Source organism: Verticillium nonalfalfae (assembly GCF_003724135.2).
Source record: "Verticillium nonalfalfae strain VnAa140/NRRL 66861 chromosome Unknown scaffold_131, whole genome shotgun sequence".
NCBI lineage: Eukaryota > Fungi > Ascomycota > Sordariomycetes > Glomerellales > Plectosphaerellaceae > Verticillium > Verticillium nonalfalfae.
Window position 1 is genome coordinate 40,943 of NW_021167356.1, and position 23,667 is coordinate 64,609.

Below are 23,667 nucleotides of genomic sequence, written 5' to 3' on the forward strand. Positions count from 1 at the left end.
GGCAGCTCCAAGCTTCTGGAACCTCAGACCAAATTGGGCATGAGTTAGACCGTGAGCCAGTGCGGTGGCTGATAATGCCTCACGATGAGATACCTGCCATGCCGCCAACCCCTCGATGTGCTGCGTCGGTGCTGGGGCACAGAGAAGGGGGATGCTTCAGGTCAACCCTCGGGTTAACAACCCAACGTACTTGGGTACTTTGGACTTCGGGGTGAATGGGTCTCGCGGCAGACAAACCCACCAACCAGCATGCTCCCGATGCAGCATCAACCAAATCTAGGAATGTTTTCGGACTATAGTAGCCCCGGGAGCGATTGGCGCCTTGAACACCTGCTTGTGGAGCCGGGCGGGTCGTTCTGCACCTCTCTGCCCAGGCCTTCACGGTGGCCGCCAATGGTCGAAAGCCCCACATGACTTGAAGAGACTCGGCGTCAACTATCAGTCGGGCGACTACCCTTTACGCCCAACATCATTCTCACATCCTGCAACTGCACTTTGCGAGTCTCAACGTGTGTACCAAGCTCTGAGTCGCTACAAGACGCACGCTGGGGCGTTCGCTTTCTCTATTTCATCGGAGCGCAAATTTCGTCAGCTCAGGGAGTTTGTTTCACTTCTTCGCGTTCGCGTTCGCAGTTCACGTCCTCTCTCACCCGAGGGATCAGCACCTGAATGAAGGCAGGCTTATCAGCTTCGCAATACGTGTCCAGGACATTGATACAGAGGCCACCTGAGCTCTCAAGGCGTTGGAGCGGCTGTTTTCGTTGACACTGGCCATCGTTGCTCGTCCGCTTCTTTCGCTTCTTGGTTTCAGGCCTGTCGTTCTGTCTCATTGCGCGTGCAACTAACCCTGACATTCCCTGGTCCTCGCGGCTTCCTGTACTCTTGTTCGTCATTGCCATGATCAGTCACTGGTACGACTAGGACCAAACCATGGGGAGAGAAAAGAGGGCTGGTCCGGCCGTCGTCACGGCGAAGGACAAGGCCCGAAAACGCAAGGAGATTGACCGCAAGGCACCCCTGCCATCTGGCTTGAAAGCTGCCAGGGACACAAGTACCAAGTACAAGAGTTTCTTCGAGTTGGTGCAGAACAAGGATTTCAAGAGCAAACCGCTCGAGTTCGAGGTACCAGCCTACGCCGACGATGAAGCCTCATGTCCAGTCCCCTGACCCTGCCACAGAAAACGTCAAAACGCGAACCCCCTCCGCTTTTCGCCTTTGTGCCCGTCGGCAACCCTGAGCTGGCTGTGGCGTGCAAGGAACTCTCGCGCGAGCGAGGGGCCATGGTCTACATCGTATCCGTACGGCAGCCTCAACCACCTCACACAGTTGTTTGATACGCACCCACTAACCCAACACGTTCATAAGGAGACCAGAAATGACAATATCTCCGACCTTGTACACCAGACGAACCGGATCGGCTACCACTTTCGTCAACAGATCGTACAAGAGGCCGCCCGTACATTAGGCATCGATTATTTCAACAAACCTCAGCAACTCGCGCCCAATGGCTGCGAGCTGATCCCGTCTTCTCAGGTGGACATTAACAATCAAGCTAGGGCTGCTATTGATGACCTATTTCCCAAGATGCCTGGACTCGACAAGGAGGAGATTGTCGCTCGCGCTTTTCGAAAGGTATCAAACACCCAAGATGGCACAACAACCAAGGAGGCTAATCACATGACAGAATTCCATGTTCAACGGCGAGCTTGTCGTTGGGATGCAGCAAGATTTGACTCTCTCTCGCCGTGTGCAGTTAGCTGTGCTGGCTCACATTAGGCACGCCCATACGCGGTATGACGAACTTCTTAGGGAAACCACATGGTCCAACGCTCGAAGAGCCACGGAGGCGCTTTGCCTCGATATCCTCGTCAAGTGGCGAGGCGATGACGAGTCTGGGCGAGACCAGCTCGACGAAATCATGAGAGAGATTGTGGTCGTGACAGACGACGAAGGCGACGATGCCCCGGAAGATGCCATCGACGATCCTGATTCCGACTCCTCGAGCAGCGTCGAGTTTCAAGGCAGCAATGCCCTTGTGCCTAACCCCATCACAGCTCTTGATGCAGCACGCAACACTCCTCTCAACGGTCGTGCGGCATCCGCTAAACCTCAGCGGAAGGCGCGGAAGAAGCAGGGCATTCCAGTGAAGTCGGCGAAGTCAAGGAAGGCTCAGTTGCACGAGCAGCGCAAAGCCCAGAAGAGTCTCAAGCGGTACGAGGTGGCTTGGAACCAGGCACTCGACCGTCAACGGGCGAACCCGAATCCTCAAGAGGCACCCGAGGCTGGTGGATCTGCTAGTCACGGATCCTATCCTCACGGGTTTTCTGATTATCCAGTACCTCCATCCCATCCCTCTCCCCATCTCTCTGCTATTCGTGGGCCGTCTCAAACGGGGTATACATTGGGGTATACTCAGAGCGGCATCATTGGCGAGCCACGGCCCGGTTCATATTTTCGACCTCCCCCTCCATTACCTGAACCCCACTTTACAGCATCCGAAAGACCTACATTCGAAGCGGCAAGCGAACCTTGGCGCCAGGTGGGTGTTCATAATGTAGCACGCTCTAGGAGCCGGCCCTCAGACGGCTACAACGTACCTCTGCAGGACATGCTACATCCGTCCATTGAACAGCCGTCCCCTCAGCGTCCCTCCTTTGGTCAGCGCGAGGAACGGCCCATGACCCCAACATACCGCGGACCCGATTCCCTACAGAGAGTAGCAGCGGGTCGAGAAGGCCGTCCCCTAGTTCCTCTGGAGCGGCACCTTGCTTACAATGACGACGGCCACGCACCCCGTGAATGGTATGAGCCAAGGAATCGACAGCCTATCCTGCGTGATCCTGGCTATTCTTCCATGCTAGAGTCTCCGTTCAGACCAGATGCCAAGCCACACGGTAGTAGCGATGCCCACTTGTATCGGGCGCCAGCCCAACAAAGGCCCCTGTATGAACGTGTGCCGGAATATGGACACACTCAACCTTCGCCACTACAACGCGAGGTCATTGTGTTAGACAGGGACCGAATCATGAGCGACGTGCATAGCCCTGATCACAGGATTAGTGACTTCCAACGGAGCAGGCAGGCACACTTACCACAGGCACCTACCTTGGCGCCACAAGCCCACGGCTCGTCCATGCCGGAGGGATTTTTGCGGCTGAGGGAAGGTGTGCCGCCTGCCCTGTCGCATGCCACCCTACGCGATGAAGGATTCGTACGACTCAGGGAGTCGCCTCAGATCCGGCGTGACCCAGCAACAGCCCACGGCACCTATTCACGGGCAAACGGACAGCGATCTGGATTGGATGGCGTTTACAACATGCCAGAGGCAACACCAGAACAGCCTGTTTATGTTCGACGTGCCGGGCCCGGTTTTGATAGCCCCTATCGACAAGGCTATCATCCTTATGATGATCGTGATGCAGGGCCCTCGTCTGGACGACAACTCGACCAGACGTCAGTGAACCCCCATGCACGCTGCGTTTGAAAGTCGGCTGACTGTTCTCATAGGTCATTTGACTACCCCAGCCGGCTAGCCCACGCTCAGCACGCGCCCTACCGCGGCTACGCAGCGCAGCCCATGTCAGCGGAGAGTAGTTCCAATGGATATGTCATCAATGATCGTCAATACACTCCTCGGACGCCACTACCCCCTGATCATCAGATCATACTCATCGACAGTTGAATCGCGGCAGCCCGGATTGGCGGTGACTTTTGTGTGTGTATGGATTTGCATGACGAATGTCGTTGAAATCACAGAGGTCAAGACGGCATTGATGTTTTCATCGGGGTACGGAGTTCATGATTTGGAAAGGATGGGCCTTTTGGTTATGTCGTGAGAGGAACACTTCAGCATTTGCATGGAGGAGCGGATTTGCTTGCTTTTCTGCCCAGAGTGGTTGGTCAATGAAGGCGTACATGGACTCGTGGAATGATACCCGTACGGAGAGGATTGTCTGTCTGGGTAAGCCTGTACTCATCGGTCGAAGGAGCATGATGACGATAGAAGCATAAAGGGCGGCTAGCCACCTAGCGGCATTTTGCCGCTGAATCAATCTTGAGAAGATTTTGTTTCGAACCATTGAATGCCATGTAAACTTTGTGTGTCTAGAGTATGATGGGGATTCGCAAAGAAGGGGGGGGGGAGGGGGCGCCGCCCAAAGTCGATCTTCTAGAGTATCCCTATGAGAATGCTGCCTACCGCCAATGCGCACCAACTCCGTGCCAACTCCCAATATACCCAAACCCAAAGCCGGTCATCGTAAACAAGCATATGCGCCAAAGAAAGAAGCAACAAAAAAAAAATAACGATGGTCCGCAAACCATCCCATCGCTGCGTTGTGTCGTGGACGTCGTTCCGGCCAGGTCATGCCGGCACCATCTGTCTCCTCTCCGCCTGCCTCACCCTCTGCGGCTGTTCCTCGTCCTCCTCTTCCGTCGTCGGTCTCGTGAGCTCCGTATCCGGCGCAACGGGCAGATCGTGCCTCTGCGGCGGCACACCCTGCGCCACCTCTTTCCCGGCGTGCAGCCTGGCCTCCATCTCGGCGAGCTCGTCCTCGACCTCCTCCTCCTCCGAGTTGGAGATGCGCCCATTGAGCAGCTCGGCAATCTCCTTCTGGTACGCGAGGGCCTCGGCGTTCTCGCCCATCATGCGCTCGACGCCCTCGACGCCGCCCATCTCAGCCTGGATGTCCTTGAGCACGCGCGAGCCCTGCTGCAGGCCGAACATGACGTCCTTCTGTATGAGCGCAAACTCGACGTTGGACGTCAGGTGCTGCAGCTGGGCGAGCTGGGCGTCCGTCTTGGCGAGGAGGGATTCTTGGTACTTCTTACGGCGCAGGGCGAGGAGGGCCTTGTCCTTGTCGCCCTTGGCGAGCATCTGCTTCGCGATGGCCGTCTCCTTGTCGGTCAGGAGGGTGATGCGCTTCTGGTATTGGTGGAGCTTGTCACGCTGGAGCTTCATGTCGAGGATGGCCCTGGAGAAGAGGAGGCCAACGAGGGCCCTCGGTCAGTCTGCGTTGCAGGGAACATGCTGTCTGGCTTTTGGCTGACGGGGAGGGGAAGAAGCAGAAGAAAAGAGGGAGTGTGAGAGCGGGGAGGAGGGGGGGGGGTGTTCAGGAGGGGAGAAAGTACTTGTCTTGCGCCGTGACTTTGCTGCCGTTTGCGCCCATTTTGATATGTGATTGCGGTGGACAGACCGCGCGACTTGTGGGAGAGGAGAGAACGCCGCGCTGCGAAGGTATAGGGAACGCGAACTTGTCGCGTTGATGCAGGTGCTTCGTTTCGGAGAAGAGGCTCGAGGTGACGGCTTGAGGCGTGCGCTCTGTGGTACTGTGCTGAGTGACATGCGACGGGGGGCCGGTCAACGGCGTCTGCTTGGCGGGCTGTGGCTGGCCTTTCGTCATTATTACGGGGCCCCCGATGTGGGATGTAATAGGCAGATAAGCCGAGGTCGCGTGTCTTATCGGTGGTGATGAACAGTCGTGATTCTTATGTCAGCACATCTGGTTTCTTCATTGTCTCTTGTCTCGCTTCATATGTATCGTCCGCGGACTGATGACATGGACATGGGACAACCACGATAACATGCCATTTCCGATGCTGGAAGGTGACGCGACTGGAGCAATGTCGGGCTGCTTCACTGGTCAGAGAGGTCCATGATACCTTTCGCGTGCATGTTGCACCGAGTCTCAACTCTGCTCTTATCGATAACATGTTGAAGACCCCTCTACCAATCACAGCCACGTCCAGCAGGCCCCATTAAATTTTTTGACGACGATGTTCATGAGAGAGCACAATTCAACAACGCCTCACTCAGTTAAACACAAGCTTTATCAGACCAGCGCATGGTGGGCCCGGCCTCGAGAAACAACTCATCATGCTCAAAAACGGACGCCCAAAAGCGAATCTTCGCAACAGCCTCGACCGCGACGTCTATCAGATCGTGAAGAAGCTCGAGGATGAACGCACAGCCAACCAGCCCAAGGACAGGAAACGCGCAAAGCTCACCATTTCGGGTGTCTACGACATCATCAAGAAGTCCAACTCGAGGCTTGCTCGGCAGAAGAGGAAGCCCTTGGAGGACGCCATCGATCGCTGCTTGGACTTCCTGAAGCAGGAACAGTCCGATTCTGAAGACAGTGAGGCGGCGTTGGATGAGATCAACGAGTCAAACAAAGTGAGTGAGCTGTCGATATGATACCACCAGAAGAGGCCTCTGACAATCCGCAGCCCGAAGATCGCTTCTTGCTCAACCGACAGATGGCCAAACAGTGGAACGCCACGGCCCAAGGCTCTGAGGGGAAGAGCACCAAGCGGCGACGCCTGTCTCCAGAGCCAGACGCCGTTAACGGGACTGAGGCCGTCAGCGACGGCTCTGCTATTACCCCCGGAAAACCATCCAAGACCAATGGAACGGCACAGGCCGAGGCTCAAGCTTCAGGGACAAAGAAGGCGCCGAAGCCGCCCAAGTACGCCGCGGAACAAGTCGATCCGGAGTCTATTGTTCTCGGAGGCGTGGCATCGACCGTGGACGAACTCGACAGGACCATTTTCTCACGTCTCAGGCGACCGGAAGGTCGTCAACGCCTCCAAGGAATGCCCGTTGGCTACATCATTTCTGGGCCGCCCGGTACCGGCAAACAGTCTGCCGTGCGTATGCTCGCCGCTATCAGCTCTACGCCCATCATACCCCTAGGAAAGCATCTAGAGGAGGCCACAAAGTCACCAGAAAAGGTGACCAAGATCATAACGGACGTCTTCGACGAAGCCACAAAATGTGCTCCATGCATCATCTTAATCGAAGGCTTGCACGACTACATGCCCAAGTCGGGCAACACACAGAGTGACCGAGAGCAAGAAATTGTGACCCAACTCAGGATAGGCATGAGACGCCTACGGGACTGGCAGCGGGAGAATGAACCCGTCTTCGTTGTGGCTACTACCACCAAAATTGAAACCATCGACGCCAGTCTGTGTACGCCCGACCTCTTCGCGCGCACTCTCAACATCAAAGTCCCGAACGCCGATGCGCGCGAGGCCATCTTCCGGGTACTGTCTTGCCACCTTGGCCTTCCGGAGAGCTTTGACTACAAAACTCTGGCGATCCGGACGCACGGCTTTGTCGGTCGGGACATCCAAGCAGTCATCCAAGCTGCGATCGAACGAGCGCACGACCGTCTCATCGACCTCGAAGACGCTCACGCCCGCCAAACTCTGACTTCAATCCCCCGGCCGGAACCGACAGAGGAACCTATCGACAAGCGAGATACGGCAGGCGTAAGGTTCCGCTACGAGTACCTCGCCGCCGAAAGTCTCACGCCCGCCCCTCAAGTCCACCTCACGTACGAAGACTTCGCACACGCCGTCTCAGAACACACTCCGCACATGCGCCGCGAGGGCTTCAGCACCATCCCTTCAACGACCTGGTCCGAGGTCGGCGCCATGCACTCGGTCCGCGCCGCTTTCCAAGTGTCCATCGTCCGCCGCATCAAGGAGCCCCTCCTCTTCGCGCGCTTCGGCAAGCAGCGCCCCGCAGGCGTCCTCCTCTTCGGCCCCCCCGGCTGCGGCAAGACGCTGGTGGCCAAGGCCGTGGCCAACGACGCGCAGGCGAGCTTCATCCTCATCAAGGGTCCCGAGCTGCTCAACAAGTACGTCGGCGAGTCGGAGCGCGCCGTGCGGGAGCTCTTCGCGCGCGCCAAGAGCTGCGCGCCTTGCATCCTCTTCTTCGACGAGATGGACTCGCTCGTGCCCAAGCGCGAGAACACGTCGACCGAGGCCGGCGCCCGCGTCGTCAACGCGCTGCTGGCGGAGCTCGACGGTGCCGGCGACCGCGGCGAGGTCTACGTCATCGGCACGAGCAACCGGCCTGACATGATCGACCCGGCCGTGCTGCGCCCTGGTCGTCTCGACAAGCTCCTGTTCGTCGACATGCCGACGGAGGACGAACGCGTCGATATCCTGCGGACCATCTACAGGAACGGCATCGGCGGCAGCGACAAGGCGGCCGATGCCGTGATGGAGGGCACCGAGCAGGAGGCCACGGCGGGCGGCGGCCCTGACGTGATCGAGACGGTAGCGCGGGACCCGCGGTGCAAGGGCTTCAGCGGCGCCGATCTCTACGGGCTGTACAAGAACGCGCTGGACGCGTGCGTTCTGCGGTACGAGGGCGGCGACCCCTCCCTGTCCCGGGCCGACTGGGAGGCTGCGCTCGAGCAGACGAAGCCGAGCGTGCCGAATCCCGAGAGCTATCGCAAGTTGGCGGCCAAGTTGCATCACCAGAGGTAGAGGGCATAATCGGAACCGTTCGAAGAATAAAGCAAATCACTTCACCAAAGGCATGATGGAAAGATGCTGTTTCACGTGAGATGAGCTTGTTTTTGTGGAGATAGATGGTCATGCAGTTCCAGGGCGCTGTCGATCCTTGTCTTGGAGGTTTGGGCTGCTTAGTTTAGTTTGTTGCACATGGGCGCATGGGCATGTCTTGCCAGCAAGGCCTTACGATTCTGTGGCTGATCTTCTGGGATGGGACCGAATTCTAAAAACGCCCTTTGAAGTACATCACCAAGACTGAACGGGCAACGTCAGAAATGATCGTGGATGCAGAGGTACATAATGATGACCGAGAACCCAAGTCTTGGCACGTCATCTGCCCAAGCCTTTCGGAGAATGTTCCGGTCACGCCCTTGTACCATGGATCTCGATCCGCGAAGAGAAATGCGTACCACAGAATACGACTGGCCTCAACCAGTGTGGAATGCGCATTTTACTGGTACAATGCCACTTCAAGTCTTGATCACTTCCAAGCACGGGATGAGCGCAGAAGAGGAGATGGAATAAAAGGCGGGCCATCGAGCGTGCCCGCTGCCCCGGACGCACTGTCCTGGAGGGCATCATTTGAGTTCTATGGTACATGTCGCATTATGTCTGAAGGAAAAGGAAGTCTCGCCGAATCCCGTCTAATGCAGCTTCCGAGCTCTTCTTCCCCGTCGTTCTTTCGTATCCTAGTGGTACAACAACACGACCTGTGGTGGTGGATGGTGGGTGGAGTGTGGAGAGGGTATGTGGCGGATTGTGGGTGAGTGAGAAGAGAGGGCGATCCGCTTAGGCGGTAGCGTCCTTGAGGTAGGCGATCAGGTCGTTCCTGTCCTTGGCCTTCTTGAGACCACCGAAGGCCATCTTGGTGCCGGGGATGTACTTCTTGGGGTTCTCGAGGTACTCGAACTGGAAGGAGGTTAGAGCAGGCTCGCTTTCGAGTCACGATCAAGATCAACATACCAGAGTGTCGTTGTTCCACTCAATGCCCTTCTGCTTGTTGGCATCGGTGTAGGAGTAGCCGTCGACGGAACCGGTCTTGCGGCCGAAGAGGCCGTGCAGCGCAGGGCCGATCTTGTTGCCGCCGCCAGCCTCGACGGTGTGGCACTGAGCGCAACGGGTCTTGAAGAGGGAAGCACCCTTCTTGGCGTCACCTGGGGCAAAAGTTAGCTTTGCGACTGGTTTGTGGTGGTGATGCAGTGTTGGCAGCGACATGGTTTCCAAATGGTCTGAGAGGGGAGACATAGAACATCGGGCTTTCGTTCGAAGTGGATAGCGTTGAGGTCGAGGTGAGAAACGAGTCAAACTCAGTAGGTATGAGCTGGAGTCCTTGTCCTCTCGTCCGCAGCGTTGCCGAGGCCATGGGAAATGACGCAGGAGAAGCTGACATGACAGGTGCGCCAGAGGTCGCCGAGGCTCCAAAATCACCCCAAACTCAGAATTCGCAATTCAGACAACGTCTCAACGGTGTATCCAAGTCGAAGATACCGGCACCGATACCCAATGGCATTCGCAGACAAGTCGTACCATTCGCGAAGCCTGCCACTGGGAAAGAGCAACAATGGGTGTAGGGACTTACCACCAGCCATTTTGACGGTTTGGGGGGGTATTAAGGTGTTAAGGAGATGAAGAAGGTATTATGTAGGGTTGCAAAAGAATCGAATCTCTTGCAAAGGTCGTATGGGTAACGTGTCGAGGTTGGAAATGGTCGTCGAAGGGTGGAAGGGGAGGAGGAAAACTTTTGGGAGAGAGAAACCGGCTGGGAGCCGATCGACTTTAATGGCACGCGCGCGCAAATCCTGGCAATGAGCTCACTACAGACACCGCACCAGCCACGCTGTGGCGCCTCCAACGGGTCCAATGACCCAGTCATCATTCAGGTCCGCGCCAATCACCGGCCGGCAAATGGTCAGAGGGCGCACACCGACGCAGGGGGGCGGTACTTCTGTACCGGGCAAACCCGGGAACAACAGCCTGGAGGACAATTGTTCCGTAACAACAGTGCAAAGGCCGACATTTTAGCGCCTTTCCAGTGCTGGGGCCCACCGAATACGCCCCCGGGGGTTCCGCTGTCGAGCCTGCAATTCGGGCTTTGAACCCAGAGCTTGGCCGATGTGTACATGTAGGCCTGAGGTGAACTTTTTTTCTGGGGCACATGCGCGATCTGTCGATCGGGATAGCTTCTCGCGATATCCACGCCCACCACCACCACCACCACCACAAGCTCACCCCCCCTCCCCTCCGAACACCAAAGTCGGGGGTCATGACGCCTTCCATCGCCGCCAGTCTCCCTCCACGCTTCCTCATGCCAGCATGGCGTGGTGTTCTGAACGCCAACGTCTCGAGGAATACGGCAGCTGTCTGCCGTCGCCATGCTTCGACTAAGACGCCCAGCAAGCCCATTGTGCTCGAGAAACCGACAAAATTCAACCCCCCTTCCCACGGATCTCGACTCCCCAGGAACCAGGGCCCGAAACACTATGGAGGCGCCATGAGCGAGACCGAAAAGGCCGTTCAGAAGAGGAGAGAGTACCCTGGCATGCTGCCGCCCGAGGGATCAAGAACACACAAGTTCATCCACAACCGCAACCTCCACCTCTTCATCTCTCTCGTATGTTCAACATTTGTGTCTCCGTCACCCAATGTGTCCAGGTACTGACATCTCCAAGGGCACACTATCGATCCTTGCTCTCTCCACCTTCATCCTCAATTTCAGCCACACGTCACCCTACAAGCACCTCCTCCCCAGGCCGTCCGAGTTCTGGAGCAGCCCCATCGATTTCATCGGCACCTGGATCCGCGTGCTGCAGCTGCACGAGGTCGACCGCAACGAGAAGGTCATTGCCCAGCACACCGCCCATACCGACGACGTTGCTAAGCGAGCCTACTACAGAAAGGTGCACGGTCTTGACAAGAGCAACCCAGTCGCCAACTGGTTCAAGTCGAGCAACGAGGACGAGGACGAGAGTGCGGCGCCCTCCCGCGGCGCCGAGGCCCTCGCGGCCGAGGCCATTGCCGCTGCGGAAAAGCAGGGCACCAAATAAATGGAACTAGGAGAGAAAATCGCGTCACCGAAATGTACAAACGTCGTCATGTAAAGGAAGCCCCAGCGCCGTGGCGCGTGGCGGATCTGTAGTATACCCTGTACCTGTACAATAAAGCTTCAACATGACCCAAATGCTCAGACGTTTATCACCCCCTGTTTTTGTTTGCCCTGTCTGCCCCGCCCATAGAACTCATGGAGTGAAATCAGCCCAGACGCATCCCATCGTCTATACCAGGTCTACGCCCTCGAGTCCATCCAACACCTCATCCGCGACACCGCCTTTCTCCAGGACCTTGCCAATCATGGCCTCCAGCACGGCAAACTTGGTGCCCCCAACCGGCGGCCTCCACACGCCTTGCTGCACGCCGTAGCCCACCACGCCCGGCAGCGGCACAGCCGCCTTCTTCCCTGGCGTCGACACGCTCGTGGCCGGGTTCTCCGAGTTGGGCACACCCGACGACGTGAGCCGCGACGGCGGATCGACCGTCCGCACAGACAGCAGGCGCAGTTGCCTGCCCTCGGCAGCGGCGGCGGCGCTGCTCGCGGTGCCTGCGTCGGCCACGGACACGGCAAGGGCTGACTCGGCGACGGCGAGCTCCTCCTTGGCCGGATCGAAGATGATGTTGCCGCCGACGGCGACGACGAGGAGCGTCACAGGCGGGCGGGCGCCACCCTTGGCGTTGCGCGGGTACAGGAATGTCGAGGCCTGCCAGTCGTCGTCGAACATGGGGTCCTCGTCGCCCTCGGACTTGAGGCGCGGGACGCGGGTGGCGAGGAGGGCGAGGTGCGTGGTCAGGGAGAGGAGGGGGAGCGGGTACGAGAGGGGCGGCGAGATGAGGAGGATCTGGTGCCATGTCAGTTGTACGCCCCAACACGTCTAGGCCAAAGGAGGAAGAGGAGAGGGGGCAGTTCCCGAGAATACGAGGAGAGACATACGTCGAGGTAGAGCTTCCAGTGGAAGCGGCGGTTAATGTAGAGCTTCTTGGCGAACTCGCCGTCGGCGAGGAGCGCCTCGCTGAGCATGCTCGCCAGGAAGACGGTGCTCGCCTCGTCGTCCCGCAGGCCTGGGATCTCCACCGTCATCTCGAGCCACTCGCTGCGGCCCTTGGAGGCTGCGCCGCCGTCGTCGATATTGTCGCCTTGCCGTATCCTCGAGGTGTCCTCGTCCGCCGAGCCGCCGTACGGCGTCGCCGTCTTTTCGAGCTCCGCCTTGATGCCGACGATAGCCTCCGTGCCGTCGGAGAAGCACACGCGCGCGCTGCCGTTTGTGCCCGGCAGAATGCCCGTCTCGGCGGTCAGTGGGCGGAATTGGGTCGGTGTGCGGCCATCGGGTCGGATGGGAGGCGTGAGCGAGAGGGAGGAGTGGAGGTAGGCGAGCTCGGCGGGAGAGAGCAGGACTTGCTGCGCTGCTGTGGCCATGGTGGATGGCTCTGGCGCAGGGCGTGTGCCTGTCGCTTTCTCTCTGGGTGTGGAGGGGCGCAAAGAGAGTGTGTCGTGTTTTGAGATCGGTTGGCGGGGGCTGTGATGGGCCTGGTGAGTGCAGGCGCTGGATAGAGCTTTTGTCGCAAAAAGTTGAGGTCGACCTGAGTGCTGCGAAAGCTTGACGTGCAGGGATTCCTTTCATGGTGGGGTTCGCGGGGTGTGGAGCCAGATCGAGTGTGGCTGCTTGCTGTGTGGCTCACGCCCAACCCCTGAGATGTGCTCCGAGCCCCTGAAGAGGGAGTAGCATGGCACTTACTCACTGAAAGCGTAGCGGACACAAGTACATAAGAAGAATCGTTTCCGTCACTTAGTTTGCTGTCAAAGGATACATACATATCCAATGTCACATCATTTTCTACATCTCATCCACAAGGCTCACTTATCGTGGTAGCCACCACTGTAGTCTCCTGACATCGACACAGTTTCAATGCCCAGGTTCTTGCCTCCAAGGCCCTAGCTGAGATCGAGACAGACCGAGTGCATGAGATCTGGTCCGATTGCTGCCACAAACTCGGCAATCTTCGTCTTCAACCCTCCAGCAGCAGAGAGAGACTGGCTGGCCCAGATGACCAGGTCAGATGTCTCATACTCCATGCCAGACTTGTCGATACGCAATGACAGATGATCCAAGTCTATTGCCTGCATTTGGTTCAGAGAAGCGACGCCAGGCATGTCGCTTTCAAATATGCATGAGGGCTCCTCGCTATCACTTTCGACCTCTGGCTGGGCGCCGTCGCTGTCGTTGCCCTCACGTGTCGTGCCGTTCATCTCCTTGTCGCCGTTGGACTCGCCCATGGCGCGCTTCTCGACTGAATAGCTGACAAAAGGCTTCTTGTCGAGAAGATCCAATATGGGCTTGTCAAGCAGGTCCCAGGTCAGGCTTTCCGGGTCGAGGATGTACTGCGGAAGGTAGTCAATCTTGTACCGCATCTTTGGGCAGCTGTGGATGTAGAACCCCGGGTACCAATACCGGTAGCCGCCCTCCGCGGCCAAGGCGATTTCTTGCAGGGCGCCAAGCTTGCCCGGCATGAATGTGTGGATGGACTCGTGATAGAGAAAGTAGACTGCGCTGACGCAGTGCGGCAAAAGGTCCAGCACGCCAATGGCGACAAGCTTGCCGTCCAGCCGATAGCAGTGGTGGAAGGAGCCGAGTTGCATCTCATTACCTTGGTCGTTGATGACTGTCTTTCTTCGAACGGGAGAGTCGCACAAGAAACGCCGGAAACCGCCCCTCGAGATGTCGCCTGGTCCTTCCTTGTGGACGACGCGCTGGTAGTTCTCATACACGGCGTACTTCTCTTCGGTAAACGAGTCGTCTTCAAGCGTGACGCTGAAGTAGTGTGCAGGGTCAGGGGGGTTCTTCAGGTTCTTTGCTTCGGCCTCGTGGATCCGCTCGACGAGACGAAACTCTGCATCTCGCTTCTTGGTGTCCTCGCGTGACCGCGGATAGAGACGGGCAGCAGCGGCCGCATACTCTTTGCCAATGACATACCGGTTGAATCTGTTCACGGCCTGCCTTTGGTCCCTGGACGGTTTGAAGGCGGCAGTGTCCTGGCGGATGGTATAGTGCGGGCAGCAGGACTGTCGCTGGTTGGGTCGATAAAGGAGGCGGCCGGAGCGACGCCAGTATCGGTCCAACAAGTCCTGATAGAGCTCCGGGGTCAAGGATGTCGCAGATGCGTAGTACGAATAGCCTGGGCAACGGGCGTGTCAATTTTGCTGATCACACCTCAGTGTGAGGCTGTGAGGCTTCGTGTCATGCGGATGAAACGAGAGGCCCGATGAGCGTACCAGTGGGAACCTACGTTTTGTCTTCCCCATCCCTCCTTTATTTCCACTTCCACAGTAGCCACAACTGGATGAATTGGTATAGCCTGGTCAATCTCGTTGGCAGTGCTCGTTGGCATAGATGGGAACAGTGAAAAGGGGCGCTGGGATATATTGAACTCACCAATGGGGCTCACATACGACAACTCGTCCTCTTCCAGGGGATGCGAGATGAATGCCGCCATGATGGCCCAGAGAGATCGTCGTGGGCTTGCTGGGTATTGGCAAATATGTGTGCGCGCGTTGTGTGCTGATCACTGAATGAATGAACAACAGCCAGGCGCCTTCTCATGCTCAAGTTGATGATAGGTGTCCCACGGCCGGGAGTAAGCACCCAGCGAGGCGGGGTAACGCGGCCTGTGGGAGGGCACACGAGCACCTTACAGGACTCGGCCAGCGATTCGGCAATGCTTCGAGTGCCCCTGGAGACGGGTCTGAGTCCAACTCGAAAAGTTACGCTTGGAGCAAGCAAGGATAGCTAGGCCGAGCACTGGGATGTGAAGCAGTGCAGTGCAATGTCGTTATTGTCACAATATGCAGTAGCTTGACCTACCTAGGGTGAGTGGGCTAAACTGCCCCTCATAACTACCTAAGGTAGGTACCTACCAAAGGTACCCAGTGTCTAGGCACGTTGGCAGTGAGTACCTGATAGACGCCCGCACGGCCACGATCGTCTGTGGCTGCTACCACATATCTGAGGAAGAGAAAGCTCGGACCCTGCATCCCTACCTTCCCACCTCTACCGCCGGAGGCACCTACCTTGCCTTCCTACGTTACCTCAGGTACCTACCTGGGTAGGCAGGTAGGCAGGTACCTATGTAATAAGGTAGGACGACCTGACCCGGCTGACATTGCCTTCCACGATACTTCCCTGATTTCGAGTCCGCATGTAGGAACCGACAAGGCTGCTACAAGACCCCTGGAGGTGTCGAAGAAGTCCGAGCCGTCCAGGGACCAATTTATGCATCCACAGCTCTGTGACACGATGATACGATGGCACGATATTCCACAATGGAAGAATCCAAGCAGCTTGATGGACCCTGGATCACCCATCTCCGTTTCGTTGCCCCATCAATCTTTTTCGAGGCGAACCTCCTCCCGCTCCGAACGGCTGCATCACTACATAATGATTAGTGAAATCCCTCACGTTGCCCGATGGCTGCGAATCACCGACCTCCGAGACATCGAGGCTACTCCAGTACTCCAGACCTCGAGCAGGGCGGATCCCCTTTTTGGTTCGGGGGCCAGAGGCTGTCGACAGCAGAAGCACGTCAGGAGGACACTGCGCGGTCAGGCCAGGATGCTCGCCGCGTTGTATACCGTCGCGGGACTTTTGGAGCCTAACGCTGGATCGGATCGGCCTGGTGAGCAGGCAAGATCCCACCTCGGCGTCGCACGGGGCATGGATGGGATCGATGCATAGAAATCGAAACGGGCGTGATCGACGTTGCCATTGGCAAACCCCGCCACAAAACGACGACGACAGGGCGTCGCGAACGTTTCGACGATAGTGTCATAGAAGCGATTGAAGGCCGCAGCTGTCAACTGCAGCACAGCGCAGCGCAGTGCAGTGCAGTGCAGCATGCGGCTTGATAGCCAGCGGCTACGCGACAGTTCCGATCAGGAATGGCCACACGACCTCGCCTCGACTGCAACGTCCGAATATCGTGACCTCTTCTGCATTCAGCACGCATTGACGATGGATGAGAATAGGATGCTTGGGTGGATGGATGGCTGCACGGCTTACTGGACACGGCACCAGAGCCAATATTGTCACCGTCACGGCTCGTGCTCCGATCGTCTTTGAGGCCGATTCTTACCAGTCGAGCATGCAGCCTCGAATTTGTTCGATGGCTGGGTCTGTCGCCAAAGATGAGTGGTCGACTGAATGTGAGGCAACCAGTCAGCTGTCGTGGCCACCCTTGTGCGTTGCTCGTCGCCAATCGCCCTGGCTCCTGGATCTGTCAAACCTGGCCGTCTGCCGCTTGCTCCTCGACAGCTGCCTTCCTCTGCTCCGCTCCGCGCGCTCCGTGGAGACAGGTGCCATTTCTGTCTGCCTACAGGGGACGAACCGAGGGGCCACTGCACAGCGCAGGGAGAGGACCCGATTGCTTTCCCCAAATCCAGCCCTTGGCTTCGCGCCCACTCCTCAGACAATCCTTCGGCCATGGTGAAAAGCAAAGCCAGCTCACGACACGCAGACGAGTCCACTTGGAAACCACGTCACGCTGCTTGGCTTGGATTGTAACTGCACTTGTGGACGAATGGCAAGAAAAAGATGGCATTGAGTGCAGACCAGCCTGACCTGCCCAGCATGGAAATTTGTCGTCATTGACCGTCGCGTCTATGCAACGTTGAAGCCGTCGATCTTGACCCCTCTCCGATGCTTGACTCAGTTGCTGGAACCGACCAAGACAACGAAGGGGGACATCGCCTCGTTCTGGGGCTGGGCCGGAGAGACAGGCTGCTGAGCTGCTGTCACCACCAGCGACTGCCATCGACCGCCACTCCTAAGCAGCGCGCGCTGTACAACAGCGCCCTGCAGCAGGACACTCTCACCTCCCTTCGTCGCCTGCCATGGCCACTACGCCTCTGTGCAGCCGCGGTGCGTCGCTCCCGCAGTAGCCTCCTCGGCCGTCCTACACCGCCTGTGCGACGGACTCATCCCGCTTGTTGGGATATGAGGACCGCCGACCAGGGGCTGACAAGGGGTCAAACCTGCCAGAGAGATTTCCGCAATGTCAATGGCAACTCGACCACGATGGCACTCGCTGCTCCCAGGCCCGTCCGTCATCACTCCCATGCCACGCAAATGTCCACCGACATGCTGCGTGACCCATGCGCCTGGCATCAGGAAACGGCAGAAACCCCACTGGCATGAAGCCGTCGTTTCCAGCGCCGTCGGCTCTGCAACTCTCGTTTTGTCTGACTTTTCCGACGAGTAGTGAGGCGATGAAGCCACAGGTGGTTGACAGTTGTTTCTCCTCTTGCATGGACATCCCCGGCAGCGTCCTGGATCAACCCCCCCCCCCCCTCCCCCCCAGATGCTGCATGCGCCTGCAGCTCACTGACCCTGCCGGCAGCGGGACACTAAGGTGACGCCGTCTCCACACACTCGTTGGCGGACCTACTTACATCAAGGACCGTCCTGCGGCCATGCGCCGTCCCCTGCCACTACGCCCGTCCGCCTCAACCCTCGCCCACCCCCAACTGTCTCCCAGCACCAGAACACTATACCAACCACCACTGCCGTCTGCGCTTCAACGCTCGACTTCCTTCCATGATCACTCCTTTTCCCCAGCATGTTCAATGGCGTTTTGGGTCGTCGGCGCGGAGCCCAGCCCCATGCTGCCGTCTCTGGGTGATGGCCCTGCCCACGGCACCTACCTGACCGGTGGCAAACGTCGGGTCAGCCATTCTGACGGCTCCGACAACATCTACGACCACGTCCCTCATCCCAAACGTGCAAAGACGAACAGTTTCGACCCCGTCACAGGCAGTGTACGGCAACATGGAGAACTCATCCCCATGCAGAATCTCTCATTCTTGGTCATCCGTGAGGCACGATCGCCAACGCCGGAGCCTGCACGAGGTGGCCAGACCGCCTGTTCCATGGAGCGCACGGCGTCAGGTCTCTCTATCTCATCTGACACAACCGTCTGCACGACTTCTGCTTATGATGATGCCAACCTGCTTGAGGACGATGAGGCCGCTTGGCTGGTGCAGGAGCGTCTTGCGCTCTCTCACCGCAAGGCCAAGGATTCACGGCACGAACGGATTCTCAGGAGCCTTATCCGGCCACGGTCTCGTGATGCCGAATTCTCTATCGACAACGCCGCCTTGGAAAGCATATTCTCGGCTGCCAATGAGATTTTCTTCCACAACCGACTTGCCCGTCGTGTGAATTGGGACTGGTCTCACTCATCGAGTTCCCAATATCAAGATCACATCATAGGCACCACTGCACTCCGCCGCTCCCGGCTTCTCGGCGGCTTTGAAACCTTAATCGTTCTCTCTCACCCTATTCTCAAAAATCGCAAATACAACCGCCGACTACTCATCTCTACTTTTTTACACGAGCTCATTCATAGCTACCTCTTCGTCTGTTGTGGTTTCAAGGCCAGGCGTTGTGGAGGCCACACGACCGGTTTCAAGCGCATCGCTGCGCTGATCGACGAGTGGGCGGGTCCAGACACGTTGCATTTAAAAGACATGGAGGCCGATCTGGACCATTTTAAGGAGGAGGAAAAATGGGACGAACTCAGTAACCAGCAGTCGTCTTTGTTGGCTCAGTCTGCGTCGTTGCCTGACGAGTACGACTATCTGACACCCTACCACCAGCACCATCACCACGCTCCCCACCATCTCACTCACGACTATCAACACCAACAAGGCCCTTGGGATTATTGGGTCGCCGATAGACAAGAACACATCCCACTGAGCCGATGCAGTACGCCGGGGTCTCCTGCCACCGCAGATGATCTGGAGGGCGAGGGCATGAGGTGGCCGGCTAGACGAGAGACATGGGCCGAAAGGACGCCACGTGCCTCCTCCCGGCACCTCCAGGCACCGGGCACCGGGCACCTTTCGCGTCCGTCGTCTCAACAACGTCACTGGTACACAGATGACCACGAACCATTCCGTCGTCGAGATCATTCGTACGACCGGTTCGATCAACGGAGGGCAAACTCGCCGAGTCCGAGTATTGCTTCTGACGCCGTTGGCTCCCCATACGTTTGAATGGAAGATGCGTCTCCGTTCATGCAACTAACACAACGTTGTCCAGTTTTCCCTTTGTGTACATGATGGCGCCTGAGGTGTCATTCCGTTTCGGGTTCATTGGGAAGCATGGCGACGGCGCGTCTCACTTTTTTTTTCCCGCTTGGCGTTTGGTCTTTGGCTACGGGAAACTTTGCGGGACAGGGTCGAACGGCTGCTCAGTATAAAAAGGGGATCATAGTGTGGATTGTCACTTGTTCCTGCATCATGATGCTTCACCCATCGTTTTGTATTGCGGTGCCTAGCATTTTGTTTCGGGGGCCAGGAATAGTCAATCTCTCGATAAATTAGGGAGCATAGTCGTGATATTGGGCATGACTGCAACGCCGTGATCAGTGAAGAAAGCAGCATGAATCAAAGTGTGAAGGTGATATCAATATGTTCGTGGTGGGTGAGCCAGGATGCGAGCCTACTTCTGATGGAAGTCAACCCCGATAAAGTTACAACATATTCTCACCGTCCGCGTTTATTCGTCCATCTGCCCTTGACAGGAAACCCAGAGAATCTCTACCAAAACCACAAGTAGACCTGAATCTGACATTAGGCGCCGTCCCTTCCTCCTAATCGTAAACCCCGTAACCCAATTCTGGAAACGAAAAGCAACCACGCTCCTGTCCCACAAGCCTGAGGACCTTTGATGGACAAAGCTCAACAGCCTGCTACGAATACACGAGCCTCCAACTACCTCCAGGACGGAAATCACACCCTGCTTGAGTTCCAAAGACAGATGAGTGGCGCTGTGCATTGAACGGGCTGCCTGGAAGTCAACCCTTGTCTGACGCGGAGGCGCAAGGTCACAGAAGGCGCCCCGGAGACTCCGACCGCCTGGGTTGTTGGCGGAGCATGCCCCCTTTCGCGGCACCGATAGGCCGGGATGCGAAGAAGACGTCTTGCGGCCGTCCGAGATGTGTTTTCCCAAGGTCGGCGGACAGCGACACCCTCTCTGGTCCTCGTCGTGCTGGTCCGGGTCCCGGCTTCCGCTCCAAGATATAAAAACTTCGTTCCGGTCCGTCATTGAATGATAAGCCCCCCCGAAATGTTCAACGTAAACCGTACGACGTGGCAGCCCGCAGAGCATCGACTGCCTGTTATGGAAGCCATTTCCGTCGACGAGCGAATACTAGCCGGCGGGGGCTCTTCGATGGAACTCCAACCATGGCCGGCCGGCGTCGATGCATAGCCTGTGCACAAATAGCGACTGGGCACTCTGAACACGGCGTGAATCGATGCCGGAGTCTTCGGGTCAACTCGAACGTCAGCTTCGAGCAATCCCATCCATGACATGAAGAGCTACATTTCTGGTTGATGCAAGATTTGAATTGAAAAAAAAAGAAAGGTACTCACGGTCAAGAAACGTCTCTGATACTCCTTCCGCTAGGGACGAAGAATGAAGATGATGAGGGCGGCAAGGCCGGCCACTACCTGGATGGCAACAATGCCGCCCAGCACTCGTTTCAGATTGTCGTGGGAACCTTCTTCGTCGTCTCCGGGGCCCCTCTTTCCGTTTCGCGCTTCAACGTCGATGCTGTGCGCGCTGGTGCTGTTGCGCCTGTACCACGCCATGGTTGACGGCGGATGTTCGCGGGGAGAGAGATGGTCAACGGAGGTCGATTTACATGTCATCAACAGACGTCAAGTATGACCAGACAAGGGCGGAGTGAGCGGAATGGTGATGGATTTGGCCTATATGTATATATCTTTTTGGGGCGCGCGCGATCAAGGCCGACGTTAAAGGGGGGGGAGGGACGTGTTGGTGTACATGAGAAAGGGGGGGGGGAAGGGGGAGAGCGATAGCGGTAACGAAAACGAGAGCCAAGGCCGTAGGTATTATTCTACCTCGACCCGGGGCGGAATCCCCCACTCGCCTCTCTCGGGGTCCTTTTTTCTTCGTCTTGCCAGTCTTTTGCTGCGCGTTGCTGTCGAGCTTTCCATGGCTTCCGGTGACTGGGACGCGCGGAGTCTGCCTTGCGTTACATTGAAACCGAAACCGAAGATTCCGTGTGGTGAACCTCGGGTCCTACGGGCACTCCGGTGCGCCCCTATAGGCCCGAATGCATGAACACGACTTGCCGACTTTGTAAAAGACTGAGATCTGCGGTATCAAGTTCGCAGAAGCAGGTACGCGGGCATGTGCAATTGCTGGTGGTCCTGGCGAGACTTTGGGTGTTCAGAAGTGCGGCATCTCTGGTGAGGGACTGGCGTGGAGCCCAGAATTTCAAAACCCCTCAGGCACCAGGTGAGCAGCGGAACCACGCGCAACGATAAGAAAAACGCAAAAAAGAAACCTACTCTCCTCTCCCTCCCTTGAGAAAGTATAACGGTCGTGGTATCGCTCCTGACTGACGTCGTTAGGCCACTCAGATCCCGAGGGGCTGCCGTGTACAGGCCTCGAAAATAGAGTGCGTGGGGCCAAGGCACCCCTGCATTGGCGGCTTCGAGCACATACACGGGAGATCTGTATCGTCCGTTCTGCCAGAGAAGGCACGGGGCAAGGAACGATACTGGCCCCCACGTTGTTGGCAGAGGAGTCCCTGGGCACATGGCCCTCCTCAGCACAGATTCGACAGGGGAAGACGGGTCTCAAAAGGAGGCCACGCCCGCTTCGTCTCACACCATGGTATCAGTTTCGAAGGCACAATCATGTCGGTTTGCTTCATTGGAACTCATTTCGTCTCTCTCTCTCTCTCTCTCTCTCTCTCTCCACCTGTCTCCTCTTGGACTGAAATCTCGCGGCTGACTGTGGGATGATTTAGCTTCAGGTCAGTGATGACTAGAGTATATAACTCCAACTCGGTGGTGACAGCGTTGCAGCCGACCGTGGTACCTGAACAGGCACAAGTACGACCCGCGCCAGCTTCCCCGCATTGACCAGAAGAAAAAGTCTTGTCTCCACGGCGACTCGGCCGCTGCGTCGGGCTGGGAAGTTCCATTGGTGGAGGATACCGGCCGGGAGGACGGCAGCACAAGGTCACGCACGGCACGGCAAGGAGATGAGGCGCGCTTTGCAGTATCATCGTGTTGTATTGTCCTACGGAAGAGTTCAACAGTCGGCATGGACATGCACGAGTGTGATCCGCGGTTGCCTGCCTGCCTCAGCCCGCCCGCTTCTCACTTCCTCCCTGAGACAGAAAAATGGTGCCTCGGCCTGCGCGGCGCCGTAATGGGCGATGGAGTCTCGTTCGGTGCCGTACTGGGAGACCATGTAAGAGACGGCACGTTCGAGGGCGGAGTCGCCGTGTTCGACAGGTCTGTCATGTGTGCCCGACTGACTCCGGTTGCACGGTGTCGTGGCCGTTGCGTGTGGAGCGGCTTGGGGTTTCGAGAAATTGCATGCGTGCCCCACCCACCACAAGGCCCAGCCAGGCTTTGTCGACGCCTGAAGAATGAAGTCCAGAAAAGGGAATGGGCGCCTGAGTTTGGGAGGTATATGCGCCTGGTGGCGTGTGTTGATGGTATGTGAATGCTGTCGTGTCGAGCGGCAAACTCGATTTTTCTTTTCATGCTTGGTGTCAACCGTGGCCCTTTCAGCCGCCTCTGATGACGACGTCGCCCTTGCAGGTGCCGTAGGAGCAGCAAATCTCGGGTTGCGCCTTTCCAGAAAGGATGAGGTCGCGGTTGAACTGGCATGTGGTCAGCATGTGGCACTTCGTCGGGGGGGCCCTAGGTAGATACGTACGTCCGAGCAGCGAATCGGTGATGCTTGTACCGCGATACCAAAGGAGAGCATGGCGGCCATGGCCGAGCAGATGATGTGAAGCTGCATGATGGCGTGTGGTGTGGTGAAGTTCCACCTCGAACTATCCTATCTGTTAGGATGCGAGAACTGGTCTCTTGGCTGGCACACTGAACATATGGAAAGGCAAGGAGATCTAGACAGCCAAACAACACGAAGGCCGGCGAAGGGGACAGCAGTCACTTATGAAGGCCTCAGCAACGGAAGGCTGCGACAAGGCTCCGGTGCACAAGGTAACGCCATGGCACGGCAGAACCCACCCGAACGAGATGACGGCGGGCTTCCGGCAAGATCGTCTGTACGAGCAAGATGACGAGAGTGGGCAGCCGCAGACAGATCGGCTGCCATTGGCCGAGGCGAGGGTCTTCTCGAATGAAGACCGCCACACATCAGGCCGCGTTGGGGCAAGTCGCAATGAGGCTTATCTTGACAGGATGCCCAGGGGGCCGGAAGGGGGAGGGGGGGACGGTGGTCATCCATGCCGGCTCGG

The 23,667-nt window shown here is 57.4% G+C and overlaps 9 protein-coding genes across 9 annotated transcripts; 4 read left to right on the plus strand and 5 right to left on the minus strand.

The window, feature by feature from the left end:
- Nucleotides 1–930: 930 nt before the first annotated feature.
- On the plus strand, nt 931–3,682 carry D7B24_001571 (uncharacterized protein; the record flags this gene model as incomplete). Its single annotated transcript, XM_028635797.1, has 6 exons — nt 931–1,122; nt 1,179–1,298; nt 1,366–1,632; nt 1,685–2,802; nt 3,379–3,453; nt 3,508–3,682. The coding sequence occupies 6 exons, from the start codon at nt 931–933 to the stop codon at nt 3,680–3,682; spliced, it is 1,947 nt and encodes a 648-aa protein (XP_028491823.1).
- A 681-nt stretch (nt 3,683–4,363) lies between these two features.
- On the minus strand, nt 4,364–4,960 carry CHMP6 (Charged multivesicular body protein 6; the record flags this gene model as incomplete). The annotated part of the gene is made up of 1 exon (XM_028635798.1): nt 4,364–4,960. The coding sequence occupies one exon, from the start codon at nt 4,958–4,960 to the stop codon at nt 4,364–4,366; it is 597 nt and encodes a 198-aa protein (XP_028491824.1).
- Nucleotides 4,961–5,875: 915 nt separating this feature from the next.
- On the plus strand, nt 5,876–8,283 carry D7B24_001573 (uncharacterized protein; the record flags this gene model as incomplete). Its single annotated transcript, XM_028635799.1, has 2 exons — nt 5,876–6,175; nt 6,229–8,283. The coding sequence occupies 2 exons, from the start codon at nt 5,876–5,878 to the stop codon at nt 8,281–8,283; spliced, it is 2,355 nt and encodes a 784-aa protein (XP_028491825.1).
- Nucleotides 8,284–9,099: 816 nt separating this feature from the next.
- On the minus strand, nt 9,100–9,899 carry CYC1 (iso-1-cytochrome c; the record flags this gene model as incomplete). The annotated part of the gene is made up of 3 exons (XM_028635800.1): nt 9,100–9,219; nt 9,274–9,464; nt 9,890–9,899. The coding sequence occupies 3 exons, from the start codon at nt 9,897–9,899 to the stop codon at nt 9,100–9,102; spliced, it is 321 nt and encodes a 106-aa protein (XP_028491826.1).
- Nucleotides 9,900–10,573: 674 nt separating this feature from the next.
- Nucleotides 10,574–11,354, plus strand: D7B24_001575 (uncharacterized protein; the record flags this gene model as incomplete). The annotated part of the gene is made up of 2 exons (XM_028635801.1): nt 10,574–10,921; nt 10,980–11,354. 2 exons carry the CDS (start codon nt 10,574–10,576, stop codon nt 11,352–11,354), a joined length of 723 nt encoding a protein of 240 aa, XP_028491827.1.
- Nucleotides 11,355–11,582: 228 nt separating this feature from the next.
- On the minus strand, nt 11,583–12,775 carry D7B24_001576 (uncharacterized protein; the record flags this gene model as incomplete). Its single annotated transcript, XM_028635802.1, has 2 exons — nt 11,583–12,200; nt 12,293–12,775. 2 exons carry the CDS (start codon nt 12,773–12,775, stop codon nt 11,583–11,585), a joined length of 1,101 nt encoding a protein of 366 aa, XP_028491828.1.
- A 516-nt stretch (nt 12,776–13,291) lies between these two features.
- Nucleotides 13,292–14,850, minus strand: ATE1 (Arginyl-tRNA--protein transferase 1; the record flags this gene model as incomplete). The annotated part of the gene is made up of 2 exons (XM_028635803.1): nt 13,292–14,532; nt 14,790–14,850. 2 exons carry the CDS (start codon nt 14,848–14,850, stop codon nt 13,292–13,294), a joined length of 1,302 nt encoding a protein of 433 aa, XP_028491829.1.
- A 3,124-nt stretch (nt 14,851–17,974) lies between these two features.
- On the plus strand, nt 17,975–21,013 carry D7B24_001578 (uncharacterized protein; the record flags this gene model as incomplete). Its single annotated transcript, XM_028635804.1, has 2 exons — nt 17,975–19,115; nt 20,823–21,013. The coding sequence occupies 2 exons, from the start codon at nt 17,975–17,977 to the stop codon at nt 21,011–21,013; spliced, it is 1,332 nt and encodes a 443-aa protein (XP_028491830.1).
- Nucleotides 21,014–22,968: 1,955 nt separating this feature from the next.
- On the minus strand, nt 22,969–23,207 carry D7B24_001579 (uncharacterized protein; the record flags this gene model as incomplete). Its single annotated transcript, XM_028635805.1, has 2 exons — nt 22,969–23,064; nt 23,121–23,207. The coding sequence occupies 2 exons, from the start codon at nt 23,205–23,207 to the stop codon at nt 22,969–22,971; spliced, it is 183 nt and encodes a 60-aa protein (XP_028491831.1).
- Nucleotides 23,208–23,667: the final 460 nt, after the last annotated feature.